This window comes from Hemicordylus capensis, chromosome 3 (assembly GCF_027244095.1).
Source record: "Hemicordylus capensis ecotype Gifberg chromosome 3, rHemCap1.1.pri, whole genome shotgun sequence".
NCBI classification, from domain to species: domain Eukaryota; kingdom Metazoa; phylum Chordata; class Lepidosauria; order Squamata; family Cordylidae; genus Hemicordylus; species Hemicordylus capensis.
Genome location: NC_069659.1, coordinates 269,852,150 through 269,863,433, shown reverse-complemented (window position 1 = coordinate 269,863,433; position 11,284 = coordinate 269,852,150). Strand labels below are relative to the sequence as shown.

The 11,284-nt window shown below is 44.8% G+C and overlaps 1 protein-coding gene across 4 annotated transcripts in view; it reads left to right on the top strand.

Annotated features, from left to right (window-relative positions):
- Window positions 1–7,457: 7,457 nt before the first annotated feature.
- ENO4 (enolase 4) overlaps window positions 7,458–11,284 on the top strand; it is a 39,017-nt gene continuing 35,190 nt past the window's right edge. For 2 of the 4 annotated variants that reach the window (XM_053305436.1, XM_053305434.1), the window contains exon 1: window positions 7,464–8,020. In XM_053305436.1, the coding sequence (XP_053161411.1) occupies window positions 7,604–8,020 (417 nt within the window). In that variant the 5' untranslated portion in view covers window positions 7,464–7,603. Of the gene's footprint in view, window positions 8,021–11,284 lie in introns of all 4 variants that reach the window. The other 2 variants (XM_053305435.1, XM_053305437.1) reach the window with 2 other exon arrangements.

Genomic DNA, 11,284 nt, shown 5'->3' with positions numbered 1-11,284 from the left:
CATTATACTGTCCCCCTCCATCCCTCCCTTGAGATGTATGCCTGTTTTGGTCTGTGAAAGAAGGAAACTGCAAGCAGCCACCCAGAAGTGCTCTTATCTCTGGACTTTGGGGGTATAGTCCAGGGCCTCCACATCCCCTGCCCCCCCCCATCATCTTTAATCTGTCTTGGTGTGGTTTGTGCCCTCAAGGACCTATATGCAAAAAATGATGCTTAACTTGCAGCGCGTGGGGCAGGGGGCTCCAAAAGCCTTTAGGTCCAGGCTCCAAAATGACCTACATGCACTTCTGCAGCCAGCACTGGGATTTTTTCTCCCACCTCATAGCACAGGTTCATGGGGAAAGTGTACAGTTACTTCATCCCCTGGCCTTATCTCCCTTTCCTGATGATATGTGTGAGACAGTGAAATAAACCACAGGCAGTTTCTAGCACAGCGGACTGAGAGAATTTTTTTAAGAGCCCAGAAGATTCAAGAGCCAGCAGACCACAGAGGCATCTTAAAATGCAGAGTTTGAGCTCTCAGATGTAACCTGGGTTTTTTTTTGGGGGGGGGAGGGTTTGAGAATGATCTGCTATTTTCCAAATTCATTCAATGCTAAACCTGTATACGTGCGAATAAACCAAATATTACGCAACTGAGGCGGCAGTGTGTGTGTGTATGCATGCCCTTTTAACCATGTGACCCAAGGGGGAGCCAAAAAAACCTATACTCATCAATGTGGATATAAATACAGACCCATTAATAAGCTACGGACACAGGAGGCAAAGTATAGGGCAGAAATTAGGACATGTTTCCTCCATTTCCCTTTGCATACCCCCATCCAGCCTTCTTTGTAAGCAGCCTTCCACTCCCTTGTCAGGAACCACATGTGTAAATTATGTGCATCAATACTCTGCTTTTAATAAACTGGCCTGCTCATCAGAATGCACTTTCCATTGAAACAATGCAGTAATAATAATTATGTCCAGAGCAGGATAGTGCTCTATTTGATCTTAATTATAACTATAGGTGCCAATTAGGATTATACACCCTTCCCTCCAGGACAGGAGTACCTATAGTTGTGGACAGCATACTGGTTTCACATATTGATTATCATAATAATATAAAGAATTCAATCTGCCTGTGTACTATGTATGCATGCCAAAGATGTGAATCCCTTTGTTTAAATAACGAATTGCCTATTAACATGGGCATAGTCATTCCAACGTATAAATAGTAATAAGTGCTCTTAGAATACACTTTTTAAAACGCATTTTAAAAATACATTTCCTGAAATTTAATCTTGAATATATTCAAGAGCAATCTTTAAAATGGCTGAGAAATTTCCCCCTTCTTCTTGAAATGTCTTTCTCCCACAACAGACATCTGAAATGGTACCACTGTGGAAGATCCTTCTGAAAGGGATTTTATAAATTGACACTGAGACTTCACAAGCATATAAAGTAGATTCAGGATTGCTTTGTCATATCTCTAGACTATTCATGATGAAAACATGGTGGGGGGTGGGGGAGCGGAATCCCTTAGCTCATCATATGGTAGATGGTGAAGTAGCTAGGTACATGGAGAAGTAATCAGATGGCTCCATCACCACATGCCCTGCAATGTACATCAAACTCAACATGATCTTCAGTATACACAAAGGAGTTTTGTGAACTCGCCCCAAGACTTGACAAGCATATCAAGTAGTTGCAGATTTAACTATTTCAAGAAATGGACTTGAAGGTATTGAAACCTGTTTGGCTCGGCAACTTGTTGAGAATTCTCTCTGGTAAGAGATACCCTTCTATTACAGCAGAGTGCACTGAGGCACAACACAGCAGAGTCTGCCTAGGCATGTGTGTATGCTGAGAGTAAAATAAACTTGGAGCCAGTTCATAGTTTCAAATCAATATAAGGAGTCTTTATTGGTGAATTCCATTCTAGATAGTCAAGTGGAGAGATAGGATCTCTAATCTATCTAGCTAGTTGGATGCAGAGGGATGGTTTCTGCATCTCTGCACACATGGTGCAGGGACAGAGGAGCGTGGGTGTTGCAAGGGAGAAGAAAGGGAAGAGGAAGTGGAAGGAAGGAAGTCCTTGAGAGTAGCAATTTACATATCAAAGAGATAGTGTCAGAGCAGTAGAGAGAAGGGATGACCAATGTCTTGACCCCTCTAGCCCTCTCACTCACTAATCTGTCCCCCTCTGTCAATGAGACATGAGACAGCGCAGAGTCCTTCACTTCCAACACAACTGACATTCTAACTAAACAATTACATATTTAATTTTATTAAACATTCTAATAAAATATAAGCATTTGTAATCCAGTTACCAATTTCAGCATATTGATTCAGGAAACCCAAGGTGCCCTGAAGCAATATGCTGAAATTGGTGGGTTTGTACATGATGACCAACCTTGGCATATCCTAACCTACAAAGGAAGTAGGCTTGTACTTAGAGATGGGAGAGGGAAGTGTGCACTCATGGTCTGAGGGAAGTTACATGAACCTCAGGTTTCATATTAAGTGTGAACCCCACCCATAGTTAATTAATAAACCCACCCCCCGATGGATGGGGAGCTGTGGTTTGAAAGAGAAAGCTTTCAATCTATTTCTGTTGGTGTATGGGAAAGGAGAGGGGAGGATGGAGCCCATGAACCGATGGATATCTCAGGCTTATTAATTCAGTGCTAAAATATTTTTTAGCATTTTGTCTGAACAAGACCCATAACCGCATCAGAACACATATGGAACTGAAAGTGAATTTTCAGGAGACTTTGCCTTACTCTAATACAAATTTGTGGGATGTAGTGGTATACTGATCACACTTCCTTTAAGGAATATCTTCCCAAGTCAGAAATGTCTTTGGTGAATGCAGAGACCCAAGGAGGGATTAACTCTCTGGAAAGATACTGTGATATTTCATAAAGGTTGTAAAAGGCAAAGAAAATGATTCAGTGAAGATTTTTCTTCATTACTTCCCACCCCACTGAAGTGAACATACAATGAAGGAGGTGCACATTGATTTTAGAGCTGAGGAAGTATACAGCTAACAGCATTTTAAGTGTATCCATTTTCAGTTAGCTCAACAAAATTACCAATGAAGCAAGTAACAAAGTGAAAGTTTTTTGTGGGAAATTGCAGGCTAAAAGTGATCATTTAGATTGTGAAATGTTTCTTTTCATCAAAAGTAACGGGTTTTTACATACAGAAGTAAAGTCAGGAGGGGTTTTGGTTGCTTTATCCTTGTTAGACATTTTGCAAGCTGTAATCTGTGTCTTTTTCAGGATGGTAATCTTCAGCAATTTTGTTGTTCAAAGACTCTTTTTTTTTTTTTTAACCTAAAGGGTGCTTACTGGAAAATTCCTGGCAATAAAGATCATAACCAACCTCTGTGGAGTCTTGAGAAACAGCACACACTATGTTGAAAAATAAAAAGGCCAAACACGTCTCTAACCAAACTATGCCCAAAGCTTTCTGTAATGTGCAATTTATAGATATAGATATAAAAGCAGTTTAAAGCATCATTAATATTTTCACCCAAATAAATAACTATAGCCTTTCTTGTGTGCAACAAAAGTTATCCCCATTTTATAGATGGAAATGTGTATGCTATCAGAAGTTCAGTTACATGGTGCAAGAAAGATAACCACAGATAACTCACTATAAAGTTTTAACAATAACCTAACCAGTTTTGAATGGAAACATTACGCTTTGTAATTTATTGTTATAGTGATTTTAAGCCCGTTAAATTAACGGGCGCTAGTAGTACTTTGGTGCCGCCAATCTCCGCCTCCTCTGGCTGCAGCGCGCCCTCCTCCTTTCTGCTGGGCCCACTGCCTCCTCCGCTCCCGCTCCTCTCGTACCCCCTCTGCCCTCCCGGCCCCCCAGCTGCCGCTTCTGCTCTCCCCATAGCCTGTTCCTCGGCCGCCTTTGCCCTCCTCAGCAGTCAGCCGCTTCTGCCCTCCTTCCCCACACTCGGCCCGGATCCTGGCCCCACCGTTTGTTTCCTCTCTCTGATCGGGCCGGTCCCACTGCTGCCGCCTTTTTCCACCATCCCCCCCCCCCCGCAGTCAGGCCGGTCCCTTTTCCACCGTTTCCCCCCCGTCAGGCCGGTTCCGCCGCCGCCTTTCCCTGCCCCGCGTCTTTCCCTGCCCCGTCTTTCCCTGCTCCCAACATGGCTTCCCGTGTCCCTGCGGCCGTATCTTTCTCGGACATTCTGGGCATGCACTCTGCGCATGCCCAGAACAGCCAAGAAAGACATGGGCAGGGACACGGGATTACACTCAAGGGCTTTATTATAGAGGATATGTAAACAGCTGTGTATTTCCAAGTATAGATCTGGGGTGCCTCTTTGCTTGAGAGCGAAAGAGACATTTTAGGAAGAATCACCCTGGTGTAACCGTGTAGTAATCAAACACTTTCCATATTGGGAACTAGCTAGTTTCACATTCCTACTCCTCTTTTGGAACCTGGAGTGTTTGTTTGTTGTTTTTGGATGCTCAAGTACATGTGGACTTTACTACTTCAGGCACTTAGTATCGGGGCGTAGCAAGGTTGTAGTGGGCCCAGAGGCAAGATTTTAAAATGCTCCCCCTCACTGAAACTCAGCTCATGAAGTAAAGAAATCTTAAATGAGGCTGAATAGTGGTAACAAAAAGCATAGTGAAACATATATATATATATATATATATATATATATATATATATATATATATATAGTGATATGTATATCTATATATATCTCCTATGTGCCACAATAGAATATCATCCTACATTATTTTTTTAAAGGTTTTGTAAATTGTGGATGATGCAAGTCATTTAATGGTACTGGAGAAAGACATGCTGTTCTGGTAGCTCCAGGTCTTAACACTCACATCAATTTCAGAGGATGAATACAACTGAAGGAAGCCCGGCCAGGTGTGTGGCTGGGGGAGTCAGTCATGTGACTTGCCTCTGTGCCCCCCCAACGCAGTGGGCCCCCCAGTCTCCCCTTGCCCTATTATAGTTACACCCCTGCTTAGTATATCAGCAGAGGCGTAACTAGGGAAAACGGCACCCGGGGCAAGCACTGAAATGGCGCCCCCCCTGCCGCCGCCCCCCCAACATACTACATTATACTTAGGTTTTTCCTCACAAGCAACAACCCTATGGCGTTGGCCTGTATCTCAAACAACAGAATTATGATGCAATGATGATACACACACCACATTATACTTAGGTTTTAGCACGCAGTAAGTTTAAAAATATTTAGCACGCAGTAAGTGCAGGCAGGACTTATGAGGAGCAGAGGAGAAGCAGCACACGGAGGCGACGAGGAGGGGGGGAGGAGAAAAATCAATGATAAAGGAATGAAGAAATAGTGGCTGTGGTAGAACAGGAATCGGGGATTAATGACAGGGAAAAACATACACCTACCACCACCAGCTTCTTTAATTAATGCGACCCACACTCGTTCAGTCCACCCGCCCGCCGATCCTTTCTGCCGGGGGTGTCTGTGTGTCCTCCTGTGCCTGATGCAGCCCAGCCCCAGCAACGAGTCCGGCAACGTTCTCCGCGACCGCGCCACATGCAGGCTAACCGAGCGGACGCACGCATGCGCAGCGCGACTCGGCACGCCGCCGGCCGAGTTGTGCGTGCATGCGTAACACTGAGACTCGGCTGGCAACTTGCCAGAGGCCTCTTTCTGGCTGGCGCGGTGGCGCCTGATGGACAGTCAGCAGCCTCAGAGCCAAAGCACAGCACATCAGCCAGTGAGCAAAGGTGCCCGCCGCCAGGTCAGCAGAAATGGGGGGGCCATGGGAGCGGAAGGGGCCGCTCGTGGGAGGGGGCGCCGACGCGCTCCCATCCCTTGCCGGCAAAATTTGTATTTAAAATTTTTAAAAAATAATAATAATAAATTTTTGAGGATCGGCGGGGGTCATGGCGGCGCCTCCCACGTGACCAATGAAGATGGCGCCCAGGGCATGTGCCCCCCCTATAGTTACACCTATGTATATTAGTTTAAATAAGGTCAAACCAAGTTATTCTTGTGGTTATTTTAAACTGTAAATCTCCATTGAAATGTTTTGTTTTGTTTTAGTACTATCAACATTTGTAATGACCTGATAATGTTTTTGAGTCTTTAATCCAGGCCAGCACCAGTTGCGTGGGGGCAACTTTGAGCAGTAGCTGTGTTCACAGTGCTTTGAGAGGTACCAACTCCTGGTCAGTTAATTGTTAAGGTTTGGGCTCCCTCATATGCTGATGCAGCAAACAGCAGATAAGTGAATGGTGCTTGCAAAGAACAGCCAACATTATTTCCAGCTGTTCGCCCTCTCCCACTGGGAGGCACAGTGGTAGGGATTTGTGACACATTGTGCTGCCCAGAGGGAGCATAAGTGAGTGAACAAGAGAGAGAAAATTTGAGGCACCTGCCTCTGCATATTCACCCTCTTCCTTTGGATGGCCTATAGAGGGTATAGCCCAGCAGGACTGACCAAGGCGAGTGCACAAACAAAGAGAAATTGGTTGCTGCTGCTTGGCTAACTACTGCCTCCTTTTGCACATTTCCCTCTCATTCTTGGTGGGATTGTGGAAGAGGATTGGGTCACAGCACCAGACTCACTCTGTCTTGGTAGCATAGGAGGGGAATATTGGATGAGCTTGACCAAGTCGCTGCTAGTGTGGCCCAAATAAAAGAGTGCTTGTGAGTGAGTAAGAGAAAAGGGTGGCTGATCCTGGCTGTCCACTCACTTCTTTGGGGGAATGGTGGAGAGAGTTGGGTCCAAAGAAAGCACTGCCTCTGCCTGCTTGCACCTCTACTCTCTCTGGGTGGTAAGGAGAATTGTACCCTATGGCACTGGCCAGAGAAATCACAAGCTGCCAGACTGGGCCCACTGGATTTAATTCACAGTGCTGCATCCAGAGCAAAAGTGCAGGTGGGCGAGCATGTAACCTGTGCCTGCTTGTTCTTCTTCTATGGGCTCTGGGATGCAGTGGACTCATGGAATCCAATCCCCACCACTGTGCCAGCCAGAGAGAGAGAGAGAGAGTGCAGGTGAGTAGCCACCACAGCTACTCATTTGCTTCCCCTCCCTATTTGCAAAGATGATTGGACTCATCAGAAAGAAAATTTTTTTTATTATTACTTATAAACCCATTTTTCTTTTTTAAAAAAGTTATCAAAGCAGCTGTGGGAAGTTCAAGGCAGGGCAGATGGACTCAAAGAAACCGGACCCCCAGCTCCACCACTATTATCTTTATTATCTCCTCACTTTGAGGGGCCACCGGGGAGAGGGTTGATCATGGCCCCCTCTGACCTAGCTACGCCCCTGTTTCAAGGGAAGAGTACAAGAGAAGAAGCGGCTCCCTCCACCCTCGGATTGGCCCCAATAAGGCTGCTCGGAGAGTGCAAGAGGAGGCTGGTATTCCTGGAAGGAGTAGCTGCCTCTTGCGCACGCTCACCCTCTCACTCTGGGAGCACAGTGGGGAGAACTGGGCACTCTGGAACGGCTGTGGCAGAGGATATAGGAGAGCCCAGGAAAGGACTGTTGCGGACACCCCACCTCCTCCCATAACCTGGAACTGGCCCCGCTCCAAACTACTTGTAAACAACTGATGACCACAGGTTTACTTAAGAGAAAATGGGCTGTGCACCACAGAATGAAGGAGCCAACGAAAGGCTAGAGGTGAGAAAAGAACGCATGACAGGCTCTTTGCAGAACACCCTCCCAGACTGCCTGAAGGGACAAGGTGGCAGAGGCTCAAGGGGTCCGTGCAGGGAGCCAGATTCCGCGAGAACACGGAACTCTCAGGGATGGGAGGTGCGCGTGCCCTCGTCACCTAGCAACAAATGCTTGGCTGTGGTCCAGGAAGTCATGGAACGCTGGGCAAGCCTCGCTGGTAGTGAACAGCAGCAGCAGCGGCGGCGGCGGTTCACCATGACCGATCTCAAACACCAGGCTGCGGAGTATTACCGGAGCAACGAAGTGCCTCAGCGTCTGGAGGAGGTGCTCAACGCCATGTTCTACCTACGCCCTGAGGACTTCTACGGGCATTTGGTATGTTGTTGAAATCCGTGTACTACGACCGCTGAATGGCACGCATGCGCCTTTTGCCAACGCTGGAGGCTCGAGTGAAGGGATACCTCTTGCGCAGGCGTCTTTGAATATTGGGTGGATTGAAAGAAGCGGACTGAGATTCTGGGTCGGGCTCAGCTCCTCTCCTGCGTTTGGGGTATGGCGGGAGGCTGCTCTCTCTCTCGCCTTTCTGTTCCCTTTGCTAGAGGTCCGCTGAGTGTGCTGCGCTTATGGCTGTTGTTCCCACCCCCATCCGGCTCCGCTTTCCTGCTCTTCTTTTCTTTTCTTTTCTTTTCTCTCTCTTTCGTCGCCTGGCTGATGGCACTCATCTCAGGGCACAGAGGGGGTCGCCCCGCCCGCCAACCACCGTGCTGCATAAGTCCAGCGCAAAGCCGCAAATGGCAGCGAAGAGGAGGAGGCTACTTTTGCCCGCCTCGCCTTTATCTCATATCTTTGGACAGTGGAAAGGGTTGGGAATGGGCTCACAGCACAGCAGGGCCTATTCCCTGCGTGCTGCCTAGAGGGAGAGCTCAGTGGAGGTGGTTCTTCTTCAGGAGTGGGTAAACTTGGTCCTCCAGCTGTTGAATACTATTCCCATCACCCCCAGCCACAATTTATGTCTGGGCTGACGTGCTCCAGACTTAGCGTGTCAGTCTGCTTCCAAGGACTGGTCTACCTGAGTAGACCAGTCTTCCGAGGTGGGCTGGCTGACTCGTTAAATCTGGAGTGGAGAGCTTGTCCACCTTCTGATCCCAATCAGTAGACCAGCTCCCCTGGGGAGTGTTGATCTGTCAATTGGGGTTGGTGAGTAGACTAGCTCTGCGCTTTGGACCTGGCGCATCAACCCTCCTCTGAGGACTGGTCTACCCACTAACCCCAATTGGTAGGCTAGTACTCCCAGGTAGACTCCTGGGTAGACAAGTTCTCTGAGACGGGCTAACAAGCCAGGTCCAAAGCAGAGGGCTGGTCTACCCATTAAGCCCAGTTGGTAGACCAGCACTCTTTGGGAAAAGTGCTCAAATCACCAAAATAGATGTGGGTCAAATTTATTTGGGTTGAATTGTGGATGATTGTCCTGAACCCAGAAGACTCCCTGTTTTGTGGGCAATTTGATTTGACGTTGAACCCCCGAATCAACCCTGATTAGAATCAAATTGATTTGAGATTGAATTGAATTGTACATCTCTAATATCACAAAATAGTGGATAGGCTTTTAATGTTTTTCCCTATTTTAAGAAAATCAACCTCAGTAAAATATTTAGGTATCTGGGTTCAGACAAATATTGAGATATTGAATAGTTTCAAATCACCATAGATAACTAGGGAATCTATAAAGATCTGGAACATTGCCTCCATCTTAATTTACCATGGTTGGGCAAAATCCTGTTGATAGAAGTGAATATTCTTTCTAAAATCCAATTTTTGTTGATGAATATAGTATTATTTTGTGATTATTTTGATAACCATGTTAACTTGGCAAAGAGGCACCTTTTAATGTGGTGATTCTCTCTTATTTAGCAGGGGGAGAGTAAATGGCCCTATCCACCCCCAGCACAGTACCTCCAGTGACTGTTGCTGGGGCCTATCTTGTGTTTCCTTTTAGAGTGTTATCCCTTTGGGGACATGGATCCATCTTATTTATTTATTATTTCTCTGTGTAAACCTCCCTGAGCCATTTTTGGAAGGGTGGTTTGGAAATCAAATAAATAAATAAGTATGAGTAGTATTAGAAAATGGAAGGGGGGAAATTAAGAAAGAAACTAAAGGATTGCAAAAGGAGGAGTCAGCCTACCACCAAATGTAGAGTGGTAATAAGGCAACAAAACTGGCTGATATTTCTGATTGAATTATACTAAATGAAATATTATATGTTGAGCAGGAGGAAATGGGATTAAATTTAGTGTATTCCATTTTCAAGATCAATCCTATATTGTCTTGTATCAACTCAATGAAAGTGCAAAACCAAGCTAGAATAAAATTAAGTTCAGAACTATCTCCTTTGACACCTGTAGAGAATAATTTTCTGTCATGGAATTGTTGGGCAATATATCCTGCTGGTAGCATTTTCCTTTGGTCAATATTGTTGATTTATCAACATGAAGGAAATAATGAACAAATGCTCGATAAAATGGAAGGAAAACATCCACATTGTTTTTTTAAAAATTATGGATCAATTTAGTCATTTCTGTTTTAGTCTTTGTGACTAAACTGAAAGAGTGAAGAAAGGAATAAGTATAGATTGGTTTGTTGAGAGATGAATGCTGTTCATTCAATATGGGAATACTGATTTTTTTATATTATTTGTATCCTTGTGAATGATTCTCTCTTACCTAATTTGGGAATTGAGTTTATATTAAGGATTGATTTTGTCAATTTATTTTTTCCGAATTGTATAACATTTATTTTTGATATAATGGAGATTATAAATAGAAATTTTGATTTAATTAGTTGGGGCCAGTTTTAATTTGTGTAGCTGAGAGTTAAGGTCACACTTTTTTGGGGGGAGGATATTTGTAATGGAAATTGGGGAAAAATATTTGAAATGGTCTTTCTACACACACACACTCCAGAATGCATTCAGAACTCTTGGAACAAGATGGAAACAAAATCTACAATTAATTTCTAGTGTTCTTGTTGATGAACTCATTGTACTAGTGAGCTTGTTGATTCTGCAGGCATATGCTTTGTTTCTTCTGCAAAATATTGGTTGCTGACAAGCAGAGGAAAGATCCCCCAAACAGAGGCTTACCTCATGTTCACAAGATCCAGCAGCAGTGTCTGAGCAATTGTATCTTTATCTCACCCTTCCATCAAGGAGCTCAGGGGAGCATACATGACTTTCCCATTCTCGCAACAACCCTGTGAGGTAGTGTGAATGGAACTGCTCTGGAGTGATTGGCGAGAACACTCCGTACATTTTTGATTTGTGTGGGGGAATTAGCTATTTTGAATGGAGCAGTCCCACCTTCAAAATAATTTGTTCAAAGCTTAGGTCATGGAAAGAACTGAACAGAGAGATTGAAGTTCATGAATACAATCTATTTATTGAAGTATTTTAGGTACAGGAATAAAAGAAGATTTGTTTAAGGCAATGTTATTACTAAAATACATTTACAGAGATTAACCAGGTAATTTACAAAGAGGCAATTCAACTTGCTGTTTGAATTAGATGAACTCTAGGTGGACTAGAGAAAGAAGTCTTCATAGATACAGGTTTTGGATTTAGGAAAGAGCAGGGATAGAGAG